The 24,576-nt window shown below is 57.4% G+C and overlaps 3 protein-coding genes across 3 annotated transcripts; 2 read left to right on the top strand and 1 right to left on the bottom strand.

The window, feature by feature from the left end:
- Nucleotides 1-561: 561 nt before the first annotated feature.
- BESB_035710 (putative translation initiation factor IF-2) lies at nucleotides 562-10,214 on the bottom strand (the record flags this gene model as incomplete). Its single annotated transcript, XM_029362157.1, has 16 exons — nucleotides 562-612; nucleotides 1,333-1,542; nucleotides 2,340-2,490; nucleotides 3,700-3,821; nucleotides 4,037-4,128; nucleotides 4,423-4,645; nucleotides 4,969-5,175; nucleotides 5,475-5,714; nucleotides 5,954-6,286; nucleotides 6,553-6,677; nucleotides 6,865-7,131; nucleotides 7,429-7,793; nucleotides 8,062-8,210; nucleotides 8,450-8,848; nucleotides 9,253-9,690; nucleotides 10,119-10,214. The coding sequence occupies 16 exons, from the start codon at nucleotides 10,212-10,214 to the stop codon at nucleotides 562-564; spliced, it is 3,468 nt and encodes a 1,155-aa protein (XP_029221122.1).
- Nucleotides 10,215-13,942: 3,728 nt separating this feature from the next.
- Nucleotides 13,943-18,445, top strand: BESB_035700 (phosphoadenosine phosphosulfate reductase family protein; the record flags this gene model as incomplete). Its single annotated transcript, XM_029362156.1, has 6 exons — nucleotides 13,943-15,138; nucleotides 15,534-15,941; nucleotides 16,421-16,503; nucleotides 16,999-17,185; nucleotides 17,869-17,983; nucleotides 18,248-18,445. The coding sequence occupies 6 exons, from the start codon at nucleotides 13,943-13,945 to the stop codon at nucleotides 18,443-18,445; spliced, it is 2,187 nt and encodes a 728-aa protein (XP_029221121.1).
- Nucleotides 18,446-19,994: 1,549 nt separating this feature from the next.
- On the top strand, nucleotides 19,995-22,326 carry BESB_035690 (DJ-1 family protein; the record flags this gene model as incomplete). Its single annotated transcript, XM_029362155.1, has 4 exons — nucleotides 19,995-20,228; nucleotides 21,016-21,073; nucleotides 21,592-21,954; nucleotides 22,220-22,326. 4 exons carry the CDS (start codon nucleotides 19,995-19,997, stop codon nucleotides 22,324-22,326), a joined length of 762 nt encoding a protein of 253 aa, XP_029221120.1.
- Nucleotides 22,327-24,576: the final 2,250 nt, after the last annotated feature.

Here is a 24,576-nt window from a genome sequence, read left to right as displayed (position 1 = left end):
CTAGTCGCGAGCAGTTTGCGTCTCGGCCGCAAATAAAAGAGACTTTGGAGAACCGAAATCGTTTGAAAAGGGAGAAAAAGCTGACTCGACAACAGAGACAGATTCTGACAAATCTGCTCACCCGCACCCAGTGGTTTCCACAAGAAAGCAATCCCTGAGGCTCGACGAGAAACGCCCGCAACGGCCTGTACACTGCAGAACCCGGCCCTTGGAAGGGCGGTGATTTTTCAAAAACGAACGAGAATGCGCTTTCTCTGCAGACGGCGCGGTCAAGCCGGGCGACGCGACCCGCGCGCATGCGGGAGCCCCGACAATCGAAAACAACCAAGGAGCCCAGCGCATTCGTGCTTCCCTAGAAAAACCAGTCCAAACGGAACTCTGAAACTCAAACCGACGTGTTTTCTGCGTGGTTCTCCTCCGCGGCACAGAACACCTCCAACACGCACCGAGGCATAAGACCCACGTTTCTTGATTTGGAATTCGCGAGGGCGAGAGAGTCCGTAGTCCGCGACGGCGAGGATGACACCTGAAAAAAATTTCTAGCGAAATCGAGTCCGATCTCTACTGGATGCCGAGGATCTTCTTCAAGTGAATGACCGTCTTCCAGTCGTCCTGAGCGAAGAAGAAAAGAGAGAAAAAAACACGCTGTCGATACTCTCTCCCTCACGCTTGACGATGAGCGATCTCAGAGATCAAACAACGTGAGGAACATCAATATACAACGCTTTTAACACACTCGGGAAGAGTTTCACGCACACTGGAGCTGGGTGTCAACGCAGGCTTCGAGGTCAAGTTCCGAAAAAAGTGTTGCAGTGGTAAAGGAGCCAGGAACGAAGAAGGCACGACCTGACGGCCGCCTCAAAAGTTCGAAGCTCCAAAGTCACCCATAGCACGGGAAAAGCTTCGCTCTCGCGCCTGACTCTTCAGCTCCGACGCCGAAACTCCATCGGGGCTGTACACACTACGGTGCACAGAGTGACGGGGGGTGGTGCCAGCTGCCGCATCGCAGGTTGGCAAAACCCCAGTATCCAGGTCAGAAAAGCGCAAACAGCGCGCACAGACTCATCCGGAGCCGACACCAGGCATCCACGTTTCGCAGAGGTCTCTCTGCGAAACCCTAAACTCTACCGGTAGGTGCGCCCTTGTCGCACTACGCAGAGTGCGACTGCATGCATACATCCATATGCATATGTGTATGTAAATATATCTATATATTCACAATGATGCAGTTCCACCGATAATGCGTGGGGCTTGCTGTTGTGCGCGCGTGGACTAGTCTCTGAAGAAAAGTCCGGACGGGCGAGGCAGCTTTCTATTACAATTTCTGCTCACCTTAGACATCTCGTCCCTGAAGTGCTCCTTGAGGCAGTCGATGGAGTCTCGCGTGAGGCGGCTGACGATTTTGTTTTTCGCGTCGAAGTGCCGTCCGATCATCACGTTCGGTTCTCCGGCAATCTTCACACACACCTCCTGACCCTTTGTAGCTTTCTCGCATGCCTTCTTGTTCAGCTCGAGAGAAACAACTCTGCCGATGCGCAGATCCTAAAAGAAAGCAAACGACGCACGCGCCAGTAGCAGATCATGGTGAGTGAACAGACACAGTTGTGCGGAAAGAACGAAGGAGAAGTGATTGACAAGTTGAAGAAACACATGGAACGCCCGAAACATGGGCCCCTAACTCAAGAGAAGTTGCGCAAAGCACGCCACTACCAGATTCGTGTACACGACGCACTACAGTCGCTTAACGCCAAAGCCACGCCATGGATATGAAGGAAGGAGAGACAACAAACACCGCGGAGGTGCTCCGTTGGGTTTCTGAGGAACGCGAGGGTGATGGTGCTCACGCCCCTCCGAACAACAACTGAGGTGTATGTACACCGCAGTATCCGCATCTGGGCATACGAAACCACCTCACGAGTCTAACGAGGTAGACGTGTTTTAAAAGCGGCAATGAAATTTCGCGCCCGTTCACAAATCAAAACACGAACTGACACGGAAAAAGTGGAAGTGCTCCGTTGGGTTTCTGAGGAACGCGAGGGTGATGGTGCCCACGCCCCTCCGAACAGCAACTGAGGCGTGTGTACACCGCAGTATCCGCATCCGGGCATACGAAACCACCTCACAAGTCTAACGAGGTAGGCGTGTTATAAGAGCGGATCGCAGCAACGCGGAAAACACTTCTACACTTGCATCAACCCTGTAGCGCATGAGACGATCGCGCTACAGCAGGCGCCATTGGACTTGACTGAAAACTAACGCGGCTCAACATTCCGAGCGGTGCCTGTAGAGAAAGACATAACCGCGAGAAAGCGGAAAGCGTGGGTACTAAGCAGACTTACCCCCTTCTCTGGGACGCACAGCGGGGTGCCGACTTTGAGCACGCCCTCTTCAACAACGACACCGAGGATAAGCGGATCTTTCTTGTTGAAGATATACTGCGGGAGGACGCCCAAAATACAGGGGAAAATGGCTTCTTGAGCGACTTCCTTCCTGCACACGGAGAGGGGACAAACGGAAGACAAACCACGCGTGGCACGGAAGAGACGCATGTCACCGGCAAACCGCGTACCTAAAAAAGAATCTGAGGGGCGAGGGCGCAGCGCTCCTGTTCGGATCTTGTCAGAACTCCAGACCGTATACACACGCAAATACACTGCACCACGCGTAGCCAGCGTAACATATATATAGATATATGCGGGGAAACTAAGGACACGGCAGAAGATAAAAAAAAAAACCAATGAGGCACCACCTCGAGTGGAAGCTGTCGCAGTGGTAGAAAGGAGCCAGGAACGAAGAAGGCACGACCTGACGGCCGCCTCGAAAATTCGAAGCTCCAAAGTCACCCACAGCACGCAAAACGCTTCAGTCTCGCGCCTGATTCTTCAGCACCGACGACGAAACTCCATCGGGGCTGTACACACTACGGCGCACAGACTCGCGACCGACACAAAAGACACCACAACAAAACGCATATATGCATATACACGTCGATGAGCATATATTGGCACATAAAAGACTCTCAATCAAAAGAAAAGAAAGGAAACCAAAAATCTTGTTGGCTGTTCGCTGTTCTACTAAGAAGCAGACAGGAGCGAGCGCAGCAGCCCTGCATCTGCCCCTTTAACACCAGCGCGGGACGCACACCGCAGTCTACGCACATCCGACAAACGCGCGAATGTGGAGCGACGCGAACGTCGCTGCAGACGCACGCGTGTTAAAGTGCGCAACACCTTGAAAAAATCCACACCTCGCGCAAAAGCCACAAAAGCAAACCGCCATGCAGCAAAGACACGAGAATACCGGCAAGCGCAGCCAACGCAAACGCAGACGTGCGGCAGAGAGAAAGAGAGCGCCGCCAGGATGAGACACACACGAAGGGTAATGGGTAAAGATAAGCGAAACAACACTCCTATCCCCGACGTGAAACGAAGCGTGATAGCGGGACGGGATGTCGAAGCGGTAGAAAAAGGAGTTCCGCACTGGGGTGTATGTACACCAGGCAGAAGTCCCAGAGTGTCACTTCAGATGATCTGGCGTCACTCTCTTCAGCCGCAGTGGCAGAAAAAGACACTGATGCTGTACACACTGTGACGCAGAGATCCTGCTCTCTATAAAAGCAGGATACTCAAGTTCAACTATGTATGTACGCCATGTGGATCGCGCGCAAAACCAGATGCAGACAGTGAAGAATAAGCTCACTTCTTCTCCTCCTTCATGCTCTGGAAGTAGGCAGTGAATTCGTCGAAAAGGTGGTAGATGATTTCCGCTGTCATGATCTTCACGCCGAGCGCCTTGGCTTCCTTCTCCGCTTCAGGGTCGACCTGAGCGTCATCCGCACACACCAGAGAGGTCAGACCATGATCAGACACGCCACAAAACGCCCGCGCTTCACGCAGATACACATGCATCCGTGCCTGTAAATGGATCAACATAGAAGCTTCGTTTCCTATACGAGCGAGGCAAAAAACGTTCGAAAGATGTTTAAGAGCGTCCCAAGATCTCGCACAATCCGCGCCGTTTCTGCATACCCCCTCACCTTGACGTTGAAGGCAAGAATAACGGAGTAGTCGGGTCGGCCCTTCTCTCTCATGATGCTTGCCTTCTTCACGTCCTTCTTTTGCACGGTGCCTGGCGACAGACGCATTCGACGCGAAACAACGGTGAGCGGAGCGCAGCCGCGCACTCAACCCTCAACCCCCAACGGAGACGCCAAGCCCTCAGTCCGACAGCGACAGATAAGAACCTGCCAAAGAGCTACCCGAGAAAATCTCGAGTAAAAACTTGCATTCAGACATAGACTCACATTCTCACGCCTCTGTGTCTACACGTGTGCGTCTCCGGACGCTCCTTTCCACATCGCGCGGCATCAACGCGTCTCCTCCCTGTCCTGTCCTGAGAGGGCTCCAGGGCGATGTTTCTTACCGATGTTGACGCCGAAGACGGGGATTTTGCTCTCTTGCAAGAACACGAGAAGTGCCTCCAAACTTCCCAGGGTGCTCGCCATCACATAGACGCCGCTGCCGCTGCGGTCGACGGATTTGAAGATCGAGCCCATATCGCTCATCACATCCTCCTTCAGCTCCTCGATGTCGTCGTCTTCCTCCACGACAAACACACTCGTCCCGGCGACGGCTTCTTCCAAGTTCTAAAAGAAACATGGCAACCAAACCTCCACACACACAAACTCACACGTGGGAGGGGGGAGGGGGAGCAGGAGGGAGCAGGAGGGCGGGGCTGGACACTTGACGGCGCCGGCCTACTTTCCAGGCGAAGCGTGACTCAACCGCAGAGGATCAGGCGATATATGCGTAATGCCTCTCCGCGCACCTCTGCTTTTACATCTCTGCTGGCTGCTCCGTCTCGCCCTGCGCCGCCAGACACTTGGAGTCACCATCCGCACTCGTGCGTGCGCACCTACAAAACAAGATATAACTATAAACGTGCGTATCGAGTGGCGAGTCTGCGTACCGGAGCGGCGATTTTGATACCCATGGCGGCCTGGATGAAGGAGTGCTGGATGTACTCGCCCTTCACGCGGAGTTCCTTCAGCGGCTGGGGCGTGAGCAGCGCGCGAATCGTCGTCACAACTGGACCGTTCATGCCGCAGACGACGATGCGGTCGCCTTCGTAGAGCGTCCCGTGCACGAGGATGACGTCGATCGTCGTCCCCAGACCCTGGAAAAACGCAGAACAGTCTAGGCGTGGCCTTTCTCGCAGTTGTACTTGAACTCTCGACGCCACAACGTATGTGAAAAAACCTCAGTAGTTCGATAGAAATACACAGACGTGGGACTGGAGGCGCGCACACACATCCGCGTCTCGCCATGCACGCACGCTCTTGCGCGCTGACGCATGCAGACGCATCCTTCGCGACTCGGAATGATGCCCCGTATCTCGTAACCATATGCATGCATACACATATATGGATATTTGTAGGCGGGAAAGAAGGCACTAAAAATCGACTGGTGACGCACATCGATCGCTTTGACTTCGAGGATGGTGCACTGCAGCTGCCGCTCGCCGCGGGCGAGCCTGCTGTCGACCGCCTCTTTGGCGATGGTGCGCTGCATGAGTGTCTCGTTGACTTGAACGACGAGGTTGAGCAAGTCGGGAATGCCCTCGCCCGTCACGGCCGAGGTGGGAACTACGGAGACGTTCTTCCGCACGTCCTCATTCTGCCAATACAGCCGGCAGTTAAAGCCTTCCTCTTGAAGCTGGAAATAGACACAAACATACAACAAAACCGACGTATCCATGCATGTCGTTTGCATATATATGTATATATGTATGAGTATGTATATATACGCGTATTGGTCTGTATACATTGCAGCCCCTGCGCTCATACTCATCTCTCCATCGCAGCACAACATGGACGTGTGAACCGGGACTAGTGAGTGTGAAGTCGAGAGGGGCGACAAATTTTTTAAAGCTCTTTTGAAAACTTTTTGCTCACTTGCGTGATCGCCTCGCCGGCGCGTCTGTCGAACTCGTCTCGCGTGCCGCTGCCCTGCGCCTCGAGGTGCTTCGGAATGTCGTGTTGCCAGGGGATGCTCTTCCAGCCGTAGAGTCTGTCGATTTTGTTCAGCGCGATGATGAACGGGCACTTTTTCTGCTTTAGGAGTTCCAGACTCTCACGCGTCTGCTGCTCCATCCCGTGCATGATGTCTACTACAACAATCGCCAAGTCGCACAGCGACGACCCGCGCGCGCGCAGATTCGTGAACGACGAGTGCCCGGGAGTGTCGATGATGAGCAACCCCGGCAGACGCAAGTTGTCCTTGTTGAACTGAAAAAAGAGAAAAAGATCCGTCCATGCATCCACACAGCCATGCGGACAGCGACTGACGAGGGGTGTGCATGCCTATGCGAGACGAACACGCCTTAGTCCCGCGCGACGCCCCGCTGGTGCATCCTGGCCCCCGCGGAGAGAACGCCACGCATCCAAGAACAATTCAGCGCATGCCGCTGTGTAGACGTGGTGTATGCCACAGAGGAGACTCTGTCGCGCGCAGGCTTGCGCGGCGGCGCTTCGCTTTCGTTTTCTCCGCCTACCTTCTTGCACTGCTCGCTGAGAGCCTCAGGAGGGAAGTACGTCGCACCAATCTGCTGGGTGATACCTCCAGCCTCGTTGTCCTGCACGTTCGTGTGGCGGATCTTGTCGAGCAGCTTCGTCTTGCCTGGAAAGTGAACAGAAAACTGACGATGAAGCGGGCTTGCCGTGTGATGATGTGCATGCGCAGGCATCCTCCGTACACGCGCGGAAGCCACCCAGCGCGAGAGAACGAGTTGTTTCTGCGCACTATCGATGCAGAGATCTAGTTAGAGACAGACAGCTACACAGTTGGTCTTCTCTGCGCGCCTCACCTGTATCGACGTGCCCGAGAATGCAGACAATGGGGGAACGCAGCTCGACTTCCTTCTTCTTCTTCTCTTCCGCCGCCTTCCTCGCCTCCTCCTTCTCCTGCGCCGCGGCGGCTTCCGCCGCGGCCGCAGCTTCCATCGCTGCGCGCTGTCGCGCGTTCACCGCGCCCTTCTTGTTCTTCTGTTCCTTTGCGGCGATCTGATCTTCTTTGTCCGCTACCTCGTCCTTCTCGTCGAGGTCATCCAGCAACTCCTCCCAGTTATCCGCCGCTGCAAAGAAAAAAACGAATGAATGCACTCATAAATCGCAGAGAGGAGGAAGGAACCGGAACGCGAAGCGGGCGAAGGGGGGCGCACGGCACCGCGCACAGGACATGGATGCGAAGCAAAGCGGCGGGAGAGAAAGTGAGAAAAGTGAAGATCAATGCGCGCTCGAGCGACGAGGAAGCGAAACCGACGATATTTTTTTCTATGTGGCAAAGCCACGGCAGAAAACCAATTGAATGGATCCCACAAAAAGCAGACGAGATGAGAAGCGGCTCTCTTCTGAGCTTCGTAGAAGCCTACCTTTTTCTTCCTTCTTTCTCTCTTCCTCTTCTCTGCGTTTGCGTTCTTCCTCCTCGCGCTTGCGCACAGCCATGGCCTCCTCATCCTCCTGCTGCTCCACCTTCTCTCTTTTCTTTTTCTTCTTGTCTGCGACGGCGCGCGACGTCTTCTTCTCCTTCTTTGCCTCCTCGGGTGCTTCCTCTTCATCGCCGAGGACGACGCCCTGCTGCTGCAGCTGCCGCAGGAACGCCTTCTGCTTCTCGCGCTCCTTCTTCTCCTTCGCGCTCAACAGCTTCCCTTCCTCCTTCAGGCGCTGCTTCCTCTCGGCTTTTCGCTGTTCCTTCAGCGCGCGCTCCTCTTGCCGCTTCCGCTCAGCCTCTTCTTGCCTGAGCGCATAACAAGATGTATCTGCGTGAGACGAGCCTCAGCTCGACGCGACTCCTCTGTGCATGAAACGTGCATGGAGCCCGCTCTCCCCCTCCCCCCACCCCTTAGCGGCAGCCGCCAGACAGAAACATCACAAAAAGCGCGAGACACAGACAAAAAACGCCCGTGAAGAGAAAACGCACACCCCCTTTGCTCGCGTCTGCGCCCTACACCGAGCGCGATCGCGAAACACGGGTACGAACTGAGTCGCCTCCCGCCACCACGTACTTTTTCCTTTCTTCTTCTTCAACGCGCTTCCGCTCCTCTTCTTCCTTCTTCTGTCGTTCCTCCTCTTCTTTGAGCAGACGGAGACGCTCCTGAGCCGCGCGGGCGGCGGCGCTCATGGGGCCTTTCTTCGCCGCCGGCGCAGGCTTGGTCTAAAAAGAAGGAAAGGCACGAAGACGAGCTCATCCGAGTCTTCTTCAGAGTTGCCGTCTCCGGTAGAGTGCGTCACGCGACGAAGTGAAGGTTGTGGACTCCTGAGACTGAAATACAGACACCTCAACGGCGTCACCGAAACTCGAGACAGCGGAGACAGAAACAGACACGGCCTACGCGCACGCGGGGACTCTTGGCCTCGCCACTTCACTAGCGCGTGGTCCACCCTGCTGCGTACCTCTTCGTCGCTCTCCTCCTTCTGCTTCTGCGCGACCTTCTTCTGCGCGGCCTGCTTCTTCTTCTGCTTCTTTAGCTGATTCTTTGTCAGGCCGCCAGCCGCTGGGGAACCGCCGGCTGCGGGGCTCTCGTCCTCGTCGTCCGAGCCCTTAGCCGCAGGCGACACTTCCTTCTTCTCCTCTGCTGCAGGCGTCTTCGCGGGAGCAGCCGGCACGGCAGGCGACGACGCCTTCCCCTTCGGCGTCTCGAGTTCTGCGAGAAGCGCGTCGAGCTCATCGTCGTCCTTCTTCTTCCCCTTTTTGCAAGCACGCGCCGACGCGGCCTTCGGCTCAGGCTTCTCAGGAGCCGCCGCCGTCGCGCCGCTGGCATCCTCCAGCAGCGCGTCGAGGTCTTCATCGTCCTACATAAGGAGAGAGGATATCAGAACCCAGCCGAGGAGAAAAGATTTCCAAATGAAGACGCGCGGCTACTCAACTCTCGCGCGGACACACACGCCGCCCCATGCCCAGGAGACATCCTCACTCGATAAATCAATTCGCAGACGACTCTGTCCGCGCGGCGGCAGATGCAGAGGTACTTCTTTGCTGCAGAGCACCACCACACTCGGCGCACCTAATACCGCGGTCACGATGTGCACAAGAAGAGAACAGATATTCGTTGCGCAATTTTTTTAAACACCTGGAATCCAGTTCGCAGGACGAACAACCTCCAGGAGCCGCCTGAAGAGAGAGAACCCCATCCCAGAGATGATCCACGCAAGTTGAGCGAGTCTTTGAGCTTCTCTCAGCGCGTCACGTCGCGTACCTGCTGCTTGCCCTTCTTGCCTTTGGCCTGAGCTTTCTTCGGCGCAGCTTTTCCCCGCGGCTGAGGTTTTTTGATGTCCTCCTCCTCTTCAGACTCGTCAAACTCGTCTTTACGTTTGGCTCGAGCCTTGCCCGCTTTGTCGTTCTTGCGCGGAGCTTCCTCCTCGCTGGAGTCTGACTCGCATTCTTCGCTCTCTGAAGAGGAGGACGAAGAAAGCGCCTTGCGGCCGCCGCGACCCTTCTTCGGGGCTTCCTCGTCTTCACTGCTGGAGCCAGAGTTGTCGCTGTCGCTCTCACTGTCGCTGTCAGACGCACTCTCAGAGTCGCTGTCGCTACTCGAGATCGCCATGGCAAAGCGACTCGCCCCTCTGCGGCCTCGCGGGGCGACGTCTTCGTCGCTGCTCGACTCCTCTTCGCTAGAGCTCGCCGCGGCGACCGGCTGAAAAAGACAGACAGTGCACGGGAAAAAGAAAGTTTACTCTCGAGAAGCGCAACTAACGACGCGCGGAGGGCGAAGGCAGACACTCGTGCGCATGTAGAATACGCATCTTAAAGAAAAAACTGAGCCTGAGGGCGATGCAAGAAAGGAGGGAAGCTCCGGAAGCGCGCCTCGATCGGAGACAGATGAGAAGCAGGGACATGAAAGCGAGAAAAACTTGATAAAAAGTGGCGGAGAAGCCCCAATGTAACGTTTTCCAGCACAGACACATTCGACATGAAATGCTTGCATATGGAATTTGGAAGGAAAGCGATCCATTTCGAGATCCCAGGTGGACGCAGAGGAAATGGCGGACGCACACGAGTCGATGGACCCTCGTCGCTCCAGTTAGCGATCTGCGCGGACATCCGATGAAACGCAGGACTTACATCGATTTCTGGAATCGGTTTCTTTGAGACCACCTCATCATCGCTTGACTGGGCTCCTTTCCGGCCGGCGCGGCCGCCCTTCTTCTTTGGCGCCATCTCTGCAGACTCGCTTGTCAAAAAGATGCACAGACGCGGGCGAAAGTCTGTCACCGCATGCACTGTAACTTCTAAACTACACGCACCCTCGACAGACACCGCGAGCAGAGCACCAGGCGGGAAAAGACTGTCGACAGGGGACGCAGGTGGAAAAACGTGTCTCAGACTTGTACAGGAAGCAGCTTTGGCGACGCCCGCGTTCGAGTTTGTGCCGAGAACTCAGTTTTGCGGGGAGACAGAGGCGACCTGCGAAGGCGCGAGGGGCCACGCGAAGCGCACCACAGTGAGTCGTCGTGGAGAGTGGACGAAACAAGAAGTGAACAAATTATACAGAGACGGCGCGGCGAACGAGTTGCAGAAGACAACGTGCCGATCCGGGGCCGCCGACCTCTGTTGGGAGAAGTATCCGACAACTCCCAAAACGCCGCGGAAGAACGAGAGGCGAAACGAAGACGCGGCGGCGCGTGGCAGATGATCGCGAACAACAGACTGACACAGCGACAGCCAGAAGAGCTCTTCTCAAAAATGGAGCGGAAACGGCGCTGGGAAACGCACAGACAGCCGAGAACGGATGGAAAAGTGTGGGGGGATGCCTCACGACTGAGGAGGAAACGAAACGCATGCGCGCGTGTCGCCAGAGGTTGCCTTGCCGCCCCCAGAAGCGTCAGATGTGCAGAAAGGCGCATCCGAGGCAATAGAAAGCGCCTAGAAAACAAACTTTGGCCGATTCAGAGGAGAGAGGCCTCGGCAGGACCCCCAGCGTCAAACGTGCCGGCAGAAGCAGAACCACGAAGTCGACGTCAGGTCGTGCATGCTGGATGCGCCAGCCAGCGGGAGGTGGAGCGCGCGCTGGGGATAACAGATCATATTGGGAGTTCTAGTCCTCGGATTGGATCAACACCTCGCGGGGTCCGCCTAGGTCGTCACGCGCGACTTTGGCGGCGGGCTAGAGACTGCAACAGCGGCAACATCGACAACGATGTGCGGTCGCACAAGTCACAGAACCCCTTTCGCGGCGCCGCCCGTCTTTGCTCCCGCAGATGCGAAAAAAAAAAACAGCGCCACACACTCTCGGGAGGATCGAGACGTCGCCTCTAGTCTGGCGAGTCTGAGCTTCCGACCTCAGTCTTCGCGAAAGAGTGAACTCGGATCGGGGGTACTTCCGCTGCAGAGCCACCGCGCTCGCGGCCTCAACACGGCGGCGCTGCCTCTTTCTGTTGCTGGAACGAGCGATTCGCGATTCTGTTCAGAGGGAAAGTTTCATGGCCTCCTGCTGGCACCCCACAGGCACCACACCATCGTAGGCTAACGTCTATGTAGAAAGCCAGCTGCTGGGAGGTTCGGGCTGTGTCTCCACGCCGCATTTTTCAGCTGAAGCAGGCTGACTGCGCACCACTTTACAAGAGACTGCCAGGTACCTGTAAAACGGGCTAGCCGTCTCTCAGATGTTACTGAACTAAGCGAAGGCGTCCTCCTGACGTGCGAGTGAAGTCTCGCAGCACAGCGTCGTGAGGGGGGGAGGGCGGCGGAAGAGTTTTTGTAGCATCTTTCCGTCTCCTGCTTGTAAACTGAATCGAGTCAAACACCCATCCCGTCCTTCGCGTATGATCTTTGGGAGACGCAATATCTGGCGCGATTTCGGTTCACTCACATGCGATGTGCGACCGCGGGGGGAACCCGCGAGGCAGTGCAGCACGCACCTCTGTTTTTCCGCCTGTCAGTGAGGTTCTGAACTAACAGCCAGGTGCCTGGCACCACATACCAGTGACACCAACCGGTATTTTGTAGATCCGCTCAAGAGAAAGTTCTTGCTTCCTGCTCGCACTAGGCAACCAGTTCATTGCAATGGGTTTCGCTCCAACTCTGAGAAACGGAATTTCATCAACAACGACGACGTTCGCACCTCCTGTTTCATGCACACACATTTTGAATCCCGCCACGGAACTGAAAGTGTGCTGATTGGAAGCAGGACTCCTGTCGAGAGGCAGGTTTTCTCATGAGCTAAGATTGTTTTCGCCCCGAGACGTGCCTCCGCGCGCTCCGCGCCAGCGGTTTGAGAAGCCTTGTCCCTGCCTCGTTGTAGATGCCTCTCACTCGCTGCCTCTGGTGAGCTCAGACGCCCTTCTCTGTATTTCTTTTACTTCCGCAGAGACGATGGAAAATCCTCGTGAGTTTATGTAAACTCCCACGGCAGCGCAGAGTTGCGAGTCGGGCTGGCGGTGCCGCGCAACTGGGCGCCTGCAGAATCACGATTGAAGTCGTCGCCTCCACTAGGCGGAGACGAGACAACAAAGTCGAGCCTCTCACTCGCTCTCTGACATACGTCATAGATTTCTTCCAAAGAAGACAGATCGCAGGTTGTCTGTCAAGTTTCGCAGTTTTAGCGTGCCGACTCCGCTCGTTCGGTTCGCGGCGACGCCTCAACCGACGCTACCGGACTACTGGCTCGTTGTCTGGATGAGACTCCGCTAGTGTAGACAAGAAAATGCAATGCCGCTAGACGCGTCTCGATAAACGTCTTAGCGAGGATGTTGTTTTGTCGTTTTGTGTTGCTGAGGCTCGTTGGCGCTCTTGTAAGGTCTTCTGGGCAGGAGATCTGCAAGCTCGGCGTGCGCGCTGGGAGTCGCCACGTGTGCTGCGCAGCTGTTGAGAAGACCTGAGAGGCGTGAGAAGACGACCCCTGGAAACACTATGCGTCGGAGGCAGGAGAGCCTTTTACGTGCAATTCTCTTCTCCCTACGCACTCCGCATTCCTGGTTTCCCTGTGTTGAGCAGGAAAACGCGCGTTTTAGCCCTTTTCCGGTGCGCTCTCATCAAGCGTAGTAGGCATGCAACCCGTTCTTTTCCTCCGCCGTCTCTGGCGTGCCACTGGCGAAATCGACGGCGTTAGCGGAAAAAGGGCATTGCTTCTTGCTGGCCTGCCGTGGACATCTGTTCCTCCTCATCTTGTTGAGAACGTGGCGGGCTGTGTGCCTCTCTTCCGTGCGATTTGAGGGCAGTGTATGCACATGCTGTCCCTTCGCTGAGACTGCGCGCAGCCGGAGCAGCATTCAACCCCATCCGTCTCGCCGGTCTGCGCTGCCGCGCTGTCGTCATTGTCTCCTCTCTCGTGTCTCCTCCTTCGCTGCAGCCTCTGACTTTTTCGTCGTTTTGTCTCCTGCCCGTCTGCCCCTAGGCCGCCGTCTGTGTCTGCCGCTCTGACCGTCTCTCCACAGGCACGCGCTCAGTTCGCGACCGCGGATGGACAGAACGGAGACTTAACGAGCGAAAAGGGACGACGACGGACATGTAGAGGGCAGCGCAGGACGGCAGCGCGGTCCTGTCTTGCCTGCTCTCCTTTCGCCTTACGCCTTCCTTCTCCATGTCGCTTTTTTGGCGGCGCCCTGGAGTCGTCCGCGGGCGTCTTCTGTAGCCTTCGCCTTCTCCCCTCTTGCCGCTTGCCCTCCTTACCTCGTCAGACCGGTGTGCGAGGTCTCGCCTCTGCAGAGAGACGCATGCCGTGTATGCTTTCGGTTCTCTGCCTCATTGTGGAGCGCGCCCCTCCGTCGCCAGTCTCCACAAGAGACTGCGGCAGTAGTTGTGGGCTATGTCAAGACATCGCCGCCGCAGGCATTCCCGCGCTCTGAGTCCTATTTTTGCTTGAGTGAAACCCATCCTCTTCCCTGTTTACCCCCCTTCTTTCTGGTTTTCCCCAATTGTCTGTCACTTTTTCACCGCCGTCCGCCTCCATGACACGCAGCCACATCCCCAGCCACACGAACGGCTCAGCCTTCGGCCTGAGTCTCTCTCCAGTCGTCTCGCCCGCGCCCTCCTCCCCGACCTCGACGGCTGCGGTCGCTGTGGCGATGGCAGCTGCGGCCGCCGTCGCGTCTATGTCTCCATCGTCTGAGGCTTCGCACTTTCCCCCGGGCGCGCCGGACCACTCCGGTGGCCTCTCGCCGTCGCCCAGCAGGGCGTCCCTGTCTCCTGAGTCTTCGTTTTCAGCCGCTGCGAGTGGTCCCTCACCGCTGTTTCCGCTACTCTCTCCGTCTCGCGCCTGCTTGAGCACCTCCCCCTTCACTGTCGCGTCGGGCGGGCCCTCGTCCCTGACTTCTCTCGATTGCGCCGGCGCCGCTTCGCCAGCGCCCTCCGAGGCCACCTGCGGCCGCCCGTCTGGCGGGGACTCTGCGACGCTTTCGCGCAGCTCGGCGTCTGCGTCCTGGTCTGTCGCCTTCTTCAGCCGTGCACCGCCGCCGCTTGGTGCTTCGCGCGCGCGCCCCGCTGCCGCGTGTGAGTCCTCAGGTGCTCCGGTCTCCGGAGAGGAGACCCGTGCAGAGAGTCGCTTCGCCAGCGAAGCGCCGCGTAGCGAAGAAGAACTGCCTACAAAAAACACCTCGGGGGGCGGCGCCGAGGCAGAGGGACGAGCAGCTGAAGCGGAGGGCGACCCTCGGCGCACTCGGCGTTGCGCAATGCATCGCAAGGAGGAGGCAGATGCGGACGCGTCCCCCGCGCACGAAGCAGAGTCCAGCCTGGTCTCGCCGCCTCGACCGGGTGGCGACCTGCCGCCGTGGCGCCGCCTCCGTGCAGGGACTGGGAGAGGCGGGCGCCGGCTGTGGAGCCGGCGCGCATTCGCGGAAAGCGTGGCGCTTCTCCGCAGAATCGAAGCAGCCATCGTCGAAGGCAACCGCGAGGCGTGCGCGCCGGCCGACGGCCTTCCCGCCCCTCCCGCCTCCTCTTCAGCCGATGCCCCTAAACGCTGGGAAGAGGCCAACACGCAGAACAGCGCCGCCCAGCGGCAGCTGCTGGACGGCGCGCAAACGACAGAAGAAGTCGGAGGGGTAACTCAGAGACTGGGCGCGAGCCCCTCGAGCGAGGGCCTGGTAGCTCCTGCGAGTATGGGGAGACTGCTGGACAGGGGCCTCCAGCTTCTCGTCGACGTCTTCAGGTGCGCTCCACGCTCCGTCGCGGCTTGCGGACGCTCGGGGGGGAAGGACGCCCTTCCCTGTCGCGGCGTTCTGAATTTCCTCCTCGTTTTCACGTCGGCGTTGCCGTGTCATGTTCGCGGCGGGGAGAGGTGCTTTCAAAGCCAGTGTGCGTCGCCTGTCGCTCGCCCTGCGTGCGCAAGGCAGCTCGGGAACCCAGTGGAAGCCGGGCTGGTGGTCCTGTCAGCGGCAGGCGAGAAGGTGGGTTCGGCTGGTCAGGCTTCGAAGCGCGAGGGTCTACGCCAGAGCGCGAGGGCGACCAGGACCCCGACGCGAGCGCCGCGCAGAACAGACTCTCCTCGTTTCTGCCAGACTGGAGACCAGACAAGTCTCTGGCTGTGTGTGTGTCTCCTCGCAGACTGTTCGGCCCCCGCTCGGTTGTCCTCTCGTTCAACGGCGGGAAAGACGCCGTCGCCGCCCTGCACCTGTACCGCGCGGCTCTAGCGAAGCACCTTCTCTCTGCTGGAGAAGCGAACGCATTTCCGCAGCAGGGACGCCTCGCCGCCCACCAGGCCGACGACCAGGGACGCGGCTCAGGGGCGGCCCCGGGGGCGGGTGTAGACGCTGCAGAGGGCGAACGCCAAAGCCGAGAGAGAGAGACAGCAGCGGCGCCCGCAGCGGCGGAGGCCAGCGAGCGGGTGCCTGGCGATGCCTTCACGGAGCTGGAGAGGCCGAAGGCGATCTACTTCCACGGCAACGACGAGGAGTTCGAAGAGGTCGCGGCCTTCGTGGAGACGACGGCGCAGGACTTCGAACTCGATATTTGGTAGGTCTGGATCGCGCAGGCGCAGACGCGAGCGCAATGTAGGCATCTTCGAGGTCTCTGAAGCGGCGGACGCGCGAGCACCATAAGATGCAGTGTTGCGCCGCGCTTTGAGGCCTATTCAACCTTGTAGCTGCATGCATACACCAGCAGAGAGAGGGAAGTCGGCGGCAGAAGGAAGGCCTCGCCAGGTGTGAAGCGCCACCTGCGCGTCGGGTGCGCAGAGGCGAGTGTGTGGATACCCAGCATACGTATATGTCTGGATATGTATATATCTGTATTCGCTTGCATGACAGGACGATACATGCGTGCTGCTGCCCCCTGCGGGTGATGAGTAGAGGATCGGGCACAGCGTCTCCAGTGAGAGCAAGGCACGTGGTTCCCGCTCTGTCTCATCTCCCTTGTTGGGGCGTGGCATACGGGTCGCGCGCCCTTTGCTCACGCGTTTCTTTCCTTTGGAGGCGTGCATGTGTTCCTTGCAGTGTGTACCGATGCGGCCTCGCGGAAGGCATGGACGACTTCGTCACGCGCTTCTCGGACTGTCGCCCGCTCGCGTTTGTTCTGGGTAAGCTTCTTCCCGCGTGCAGACCCGGGGCGTGCAGCCCCTGGGGGTCGCCGAGCACGTCTGCGCGCCGGGTTTAGGGCTAGCGCTCGTGACCAGTGTTCTGTGAAGTGTTGCCTTTCCTTGTACGTGTTCAGGAGTCCGTTTTCTGTCACGTTGGCATGAGCTACTATAGATGACAAATCACATACCTGAACTATCATAGGCTGAATGTATTTGGTCCTCCCCTGCCGAGTGAAAACGAGTCGCGCGTCGGTGAGAGGTCTGGGCGCGGGTTGAGGGCGTAAAGGAAGTGCTCTACCTACTAAGCATCTAATATACATGTAGCAACTTATTTTCGGACTCATTCCGAACATGAAGAGCCAAGCAGCCCAGGCCGCCTGTAGTGACTTGCGTCTCCACGGCTGTTCATATTGCTCTCTCGACGTGGGTTTCTCCAGTGCACACGGATAAGTTTCCTCTCCATTTTGAATGCCGTGGCTTTCTGCGTCTCCGCAGGCACTCGGGAAGGAGATCCGAACGCGGCGGATCTGCTCCCGCTGCAGGCGTCGAGCTCGTGGCTGCCGGCCTTTCTCCGCGTGCATCCGCTAGTCGGCTTCCATTACGGCCACATCTGGCGTTTCATTCGCTGCTTCGCTCTGCCCTACTGCGAGCTCTACGACAGAGGCTACACCAGCATTGGAACGTGAGTGAAGAGGCGGGAGCAAAGGAACGTCGAACTCTCAGCAAGGACTCCGGCGTAGCCCGGCACGTCGAGCGACGCAGAGAGCCGCAGAGGACACGTAAAGAGCTCGGGGCGTCCGTCGGTAGAACAGGCGAGTATTATTTATGCTGGCAGGCGTCAGAAGCCATCACTCAGTTACTAAACCGGCGCCAGGCCAAGAGGTTGTATTTCTCTTTCAGGGTCGTTAGTATGGGCGCATCGCTGTAGCTGTAGATGCATGCTAAATCTAGAGCAGTGGTATCCAGCATGGATTTGAAAAACCGCGTGTGTGGACAAGCTGTACATAGAGAAATGATCCATCCACTGACTACATTTCGAGTCATAAACTCTGTCGTAGCAGCATTCGAGTATTCACGCTCGAATCACAGACACGAGCGCTTCGCGGGAGCAGAAAAAAAAGCGAGGACGCCTTATATGTGAAGCGAGTGCGCATGCGGCAGCGAAAGAAGGGAGAAAGCGGTGCGTCTTCTGGTAGGGTGAAGAAGCCTTTTCGAGGGGATCGTCTTGTGTCGCCTGCCTTTGGCTGGAATGCCGAAAGGCACACGAGTTGTTCTGTGGGAGCTACGAGCTTCAGCTGCGGGTGACGGCTGCCTTTCGCAGAGTGGTGAAATCCTGTTGGAAGGTGGCGGGTGTTTTTTGTGCAGGAAAAAGAATACGAGACCGAATCCGCATCTTTTCTGCCGCGACACAGGCCGGTATGCACCTGCGTATCTTCTGGAAAGGTGGGAAGACGAGCGAGCTGGCAGAGACAACGTCAAAGTACGTCCCCTAGAGGCAGCCTCTCCGCCGTCGTAGCAAGGCGAGTTTCCGCGGAGCGACGCTTGGAAACTGCATGGCGGCGGACTCTGACAACTGTCGCGCCGCAGCTGCACTCTGCCTCTAACTCGCGTTCGGTCTGGTTGACATTTAGGCGCACTCGCGCGGCGTGTGCCGCCGGCCTTGCGAGTCCGCCCGTTTGAGGCTTCGACTCAGCGCCCGTCGCGGGCGCTTTTCCGCTGGTCTTCACCACATTTCTGAATTCAGAAGTATCGAGTTGCGCGTAGCGCCTGTCTCTCGGCTCCAGGCACTGGCTGTCCGCCAGGTTTCCGTTTCAACGCGTCGCATCCCAGTGCCCCGGCAGGAGCGGGCGACGGCGCTGCCGCGTCTGCGTCCCTGGTTCGTTTTCCTTCAGCTCTCACGCATGGGGCCTTGAACACTCCGCGGCTTCGGCAAAGGCGCTAGGCGGCGAGAAGTGTGTCGGCGGACGGTGTGACATTTGGGGTTCGCATGGCCGCAGACTGGTATTCACATTTGCAGATACTGGCCTGCTTAATTGACAGGGTCTGCTGTTGACTCGCGCCCAGCGTTCGCAGAAACTTTGGCAGTTGCTGCCGCACACGTGCGGAAGACAAGCACTCTTGCTGATTGGCTTTCGTCGTCATTTGACGCGCCGCGTCCAGCCTCACTACAGCGTCAGCAGCACGGGAAGCAGCCACCCGATGCAGCGGTCCTAACGTTCGAGAGTAGCACGTCAGTTTTTGCCGATCTCGAGGCCGCAGAGGCGGTGACACACAGGCGAGGCCGTCCCGTTCCTCGGCAAAAAGCATCTTCAGCAGTGCAGTGGAGAGCCGATGCTTACGTCCTCCGGAAAGATGAACCGTGACGCCTCGCTGGAACTCTGTTCCTGCACGCCTGCGAAGACAACGCAAACGTCGTGGCAACTTCTGCTTACAGCCGGGTGTGTTTGGATGTACCACTGCACAACATATTTCATCAATGCCAGAGAGAGAAAATTTTTTTCTCGCATGTCGGGTGCGAACACACTCACCCGGTTTGCTGACTCCAGTAGGGACTCGCCACGCTGCAGGAGGAGGAGGGGTTGGCTGCAAAGCGATCCACTCGCGGTTTATGTGAGACGCGTGCATGCACTCGCCATACGTTAGTGCCTTCGAAGACGTTTCCACATGCGTGATGTTCGTTCCATCCTCAAGCGCTTCACACAGGCAAGGTCGATGATGAGCGTCGGGAGGCGTCACACCTCGGGCAGCCCTGCAGCTGTGAGTGTGGAGACGCCAGGACTCACCAGTTTGAGTTCGAAGGATCTCTGTGTTTACGGCCAGTGAAATCTGCTTCACAGACCTTGTTCTCGAGCAGCCAGAGGAAAAAAGTAGAGGCACCGGAAAGGCAGGGCGTACAGAGGCGCAGACAGCTGGAAGTATGCATCTCTACCTGCCGACCAGCCTCAGTCCGCGTCCCGTCGTGTCATGCGGAAGCAAGTCGCATGCACATGTGCAGAGGCATCGGGCATCCCGTCGTTCATTAGCGATACGCCGCCGATGTGGCACTAAAGCTGCGCGTGCGTCAGAACTCTGAATCACAGGCGACCGACGTGCGAAAGGGTACAGTGCGAGGCGCGGGGTGAGTTGATGTTGGGCTTGTCGTACGTTTCAGAGCTGAGTTTCTAGACATCACGCTCCTTCGTCGACAGTGCGCCGATCTGATGAGCACGCGCAGTAAATTTTAGCGAGTTTCGATGTCGATCTTTCGGCGCCGCCGCCTAGAACGAAGCCGCGGAGACAGAGACTGCCGCCGTATGCGCGAGCTGCTGCCTGGCGGTGTGCATGTCTCTGCTGCGGCTTTCGGAACGAAGCAGAACGGCACAGCTGCCCTGAGCAAACAGAGTCAAACCAGCGTCACAGTTTCCTTTGTGGCTGCACACGGGCGAATTACATGTGTTTTGGGGGGCGTTGTCTCTTTTTTGAACCGAGTTTCTGTGCAAACTGATTCTTACATGTCTCCTCTGTCATTCGTCGTTTTCCTCTGTCCTCTCCTTCTGTGCTCTGTCACAACTCACGCTCGATCCAGCGTGCCGCGGGCTTTCTCCTCGTTTTTAAAGCCGCAGACATTTTCTTTTCTCGATTCCAACTCCCCTCGTCTGTCAAGACGATTTCTGTCCGCGCAGAAGCCTCCGCCACGGTTGTTTGCGTCCTCCAACAAAATGACAGTCAAAGTGCTCGTTCCGATCGTAAGTCCGTCTTCCGTCCAGCGACAACTCCAGACAGAGAGAAAGAAGCAGCCGGTGTAACGTTTACTCTTGAATTTTGGAATAAAGAGAGATGTGGCGTGAGTCGTACGCTCAGTTTTTGCTCACCGTGCGCTCCATGCGCCCGCCACCCGCTCTTCGGGATAAGTCAACGGCTCTCTCCCGGATGTTTTTTGTCATTTTCACACCGCGTGAACCGCCTTGCACGTACGTCGTTTGCGTGACTTCCGGGTCACACAGTCCCTACTATAATCGCCGTGGAGGACTCCCAAGCGACGAAGAAGAGGGAACACACCGAGTGTCGCTTTCCAGCTCTTCGACCGCTCCAGAGTTCCACTTTCTCTCACACAGTGCGCAGCAGATACACCGCGTTCAGCGCCTCTTCTGTACGAGCGCGAAGCGCCTTCCGTTTCCTCTCGCCTTTTTAACGCAGCAGTACGAGTCTTTTTAGGCGTGTTGGCGCTTGAGCACACTTCTGGCGAACTGCGGGCGTCGCAGGGTGGAGTCAGTCTCGCTCTCGTTGGCCTCACGTCTTTGTATGCGCGTCGTGCGTCTGTTCCCCTGGCGTGCTAGATTTATTTGTGAATCGACCCATGTGCGTTTGCTGTCGCGCCGGTGTCTCGTCTGCGCAGCTACCTGCGGGAGATCGGCGTTCGCTGTGAAGGGGCTGTGTGTTGCAGAGACTGAAGCGCGTGCTGAAACGCTCATTCGCTCGCCTGGGCTCCTGTGTTTCTTCTGTCTTCTCTCTCTTCTCTGATCATACGCGCAGGCGCAGGGCTCTGAGGAGATCGAGGCTGTCTGCATCATCGACGTGCTTCGTCGCGCCGGTAAGGAGGGCTCGCGTGTCGGTTGGGCTCCATTGTGGTTCACGTGTCCCTCGGTGTGTGTCCCCCTCTCTCGCGTCCGCTTTAGCTCTGCAAACTCGTTCGACAACTGCCTGTCTTTTACTCCGCGGCTTGCCTCCCATCGGTTCCTCTCTGAGCGTCTCGCATCTCACGTCGCTTCGCCCCCTTCTGGCCGCCCCAACGGCCCCTCTGCGCGTATCCGCTGGTAGAGCCGCCCTGAATGGAACAGCCTCCCCCGCACCTTGCTTTAGTCTCTCTGATCTCTGTCTCTGTCTCCGCCTGTTCCTCTCGCGAGCGTCTCCGCGTCTCGCGTGACCTTTGGTGTGTCTGCGTCCTTCGCTGCGTGTGCTGCCTGTTGCCTTCCGCGGTCTTCTGCAACCTGGGGGAGAGGGGAAAGGGGGGAGGAGGGGCGGTTTTCGCCGCGGTGTCTCCTCTGGTCTGCGCGCGCGCCTTCCCGACTCGATTCGCCTTCTCCGTTTTTTGGCGTCGCGCTTCTGCAGGCGCGGAGGTGACCGTCGCGAGCGTGGAGGCGACGGCCGACCCCGTGGAGATGTCGCGCGGCGTGTTCATCAAGCCCGATGTGCAAATCGCCGCGGTGGAGGGCGAGAGCTTTGACTGCATCGCTGTCCCCGGAGGAATGCCTGGCGCCGGGCGCTGCCGCGACAGCGCCGTCCTGACCAGCATGCTCAAGAAGCAGAAGGAGCAAGGGAAGTGGATCGCCGCCATCTGCGCCTCGCCCGCCGTCGTCCTCCACTCCCACGGCCTCCTTCAGGGCGAGAAAGCCGTCGCTTACCCCTGCTTCATGGACAAGTTCCCCGCAGACATGCGCGGCGAAGGACGCGTGTGCGTCAGCAACAAGACTGGTGAGAAACGGCGCAGAGCCGAGCTGAACAGGCAGCCTCCACGCGCGACGGTGCAGGCGGAATACCCTGCGGATGCGCAGCCTCGCCGTCATATCTATCCATAGATCTATCTATATATAAGCATATATGTGCGCAGTGTCCAGAGCCTAACGTTCTGTCCGCGTGAGGCCTGCCGGTGCAAGTTCTCCATGTAGCGGCAGCAAGCGGAGAGAAAAGGCGATATTTGCACATTCCGCGAGATACACTGTTTGCCGTTCTTGTTCAGTTACATCTGTCGGGCCTTCCTCTGCCATTGAGTTCTCCGTGAAGCTTATCGAGGTGCTTTTCGACGCCGCGAAGGCCAAGAAGGTTGCCGGCGACATGCTCTGCTAATAGGAAGACGAACGTGGCCGGGGACTCCGCGGAGTCTCTGTTTTGCTTGGTTTCGCCGCTCCCCCGTAGTTTTTTCTGCGGCCGCTTGGTTTGCCCTGCTGTGCATTCCTTTTCTGGCTGCGTTCCTGAGGCACTCTTTGCTTCACACAGGCGGGAAGGAATCCTCGGCAACGAGCAAGTCAGACGAAGAGAGATGCGTGTTGTGATGTCTCTGCCTTGCACACCCTGTGTCAGTCTCGTGCGTACTTGCGCCTTGCGAAAAAAGATCCAGCAAAACACGAAACGTTTTCCAGCAGAACACCTGCCAGACAACCCTGCAAGTCTCCAGTGTAAGGCGTACGTGCAGGAGGTGACCAGCGGTCGGGAGCGACCCTCGCACGCCGAAGAGGCTCCCTCGGTAGCCAGCCGCAGCCGGAGAGAAATTTGCCGCTCAACACACGCGCCGCAGTTCTCCTTTTGGTCGTTTCTCCCGAATCCGTAGACACCGAAAAAAGCGAAAGTCGCACCCGCCATTGCCGCTGCTCGGGCAAGCAACGTGGACTCCGCCGGGTGGGAGGCCGCAGAGCCTCTTCACTGAGAGCGTTCAACGTGCCTCTCAGCGGCAACGGGCCTGGAACTGGAGTTACCTGACGCCTTTGAGTGTGTTAACTGTGAACGCGGGTCGACTCTTTCTCCGCAGTTAGGAATGGGCAAGCCACGGCTTTCTCGCCGCTGCTGCGCGCAAGCGGCGTGAACGGGCTCTCCAGTCGCGCTTGCGGCGCTCTTCTTCCACTGGGACACGCCGTGTTTTGAGACGCATCGCATGTGCTGCGAGGGCGGAACTCTGTCTAGGCAGGGAACACCTACGGTGCGCAGGAAGCTGATATTCTTTTTATCGGCCGGAAGCGGCTCAAGCGCCTCTGAGCACGAAGGCGTGCAGCGGCTGAAGTGGATGTGGGCATACGGAAGCAACTGCTTATCCACAGGCGGTTACGAGAAAGTATATATATATATATATATGTATATGTATATATGAGTGCGAGAGAGCATTAATGTAGGGAGTGTCAAGCGCATGGGCCGATACACATACATGTACAGTTGTGTATATGAATGCGAAAGAACACAGATCAAGCAGTATCAAGCTACGTGAAATCTCTTTTACTGGCGTATAGATTTGAATCCACTGCAGGATGAGCAGGTCTGGCAGAAAAGCGAAACTTTCGGGGGGCGTTGCAGCGTATGCACGTGAGCTGACAGGAATGGCGAGCATGCACATTTCGATCTTGCGAGGTCTTCGAGCCGTGCATGCCTGCTTGTTCGGGCTCCGGGTGCTTGTCGAGTGATTTCGTTGATGAGCAATGTGGATCTCGAAGTTGGCTTGTCCACTCCGAGCCAGAGGAAAAGCGTAGCCTGGCAGGGAGCGACTGTTACGTTACATAGACTAAAGCGAACCGAGTCATTCTCCGGCCGCGGTAGGCAACCCACGACTCCTGGGAAGAAACGCTTTTGCGCCCCCCCTCACACACCGGATTTACCATGACTCTGCCTGCCAGTGGCAAGAGCTGCGCGTGTTGAGACACACAAGGGCGGCTCTCAAGATGACGGATGTGGATATGTAGTACGCCTTGTCACGTCGCTGAGACGTGTGGCGACATTATCGTTGCTGTGTCCACGATTACTGTCCTCATTTCGGGATTCTGCGTCAAGAATACCATACACACGGCACATAGGACTTCCCTGGGTGGCAGGCTCCTTTCGAGTCGAAGGCCCTCTCCTAGCAGAAACGGTTTCAGCTTTGCATGCATGCGAGTGAGGTGCGCAGCAAAGGCTAGCCACTAAGGCATTCGCTCCATCATCTCAGCTCCAGTAGGGAATGCAGTCACAATGTCAGCCGAGAAAGAGCCTCGTCCGTCCTCACTGTAAGCCGCCTAAGCGAGTAACGGAAGCATCCTTCTTGCATCAGTTCAAAGGTACAGTGCCCGAAGAGTTCGTCTTTCGGCACAAATACCACCTGAGGAAGCCCATCGACACAGCTTCATGAAAGATGGAACCACAAGCAGAGCCTGCTGCTGAAATCGGTGAAGTGTATTCCTGATTTTCAGCTAGGTTGGACAGCCTCGAGAAAGTCTCAACGCCGGCTCGAGCTTTCTGGATATTTCGTGTTGCCGCGCTCACAACTTCCGCGTGAAGGAAGAAATGCGGCACAGAGGGTGCGTTTATGATGCTGAGACAGAGGGTGTATCTTTTCGGCCTCGGCAGTGAATATATGAT

Source organism: Besnoitia besnoiti, chromosome II (genome assembly GCF_002563875.1).
Source record: "Besnoitia besnoiti strain Bb-Ger1 chromosome II, whole genome shotgun sequence".
Taxonomy (NCBI): domain Eukaryota; phylum Apicomplexa; class Conoidasida; order Eucoccidiorida; family Sarcocystidae; genus Besnoitia; species Besnoitia besnoiti.
Note: the sequence above shows the minus strand (reverse complement) of the source record. Positions and strands in the feature narration are given on the sequence as shown.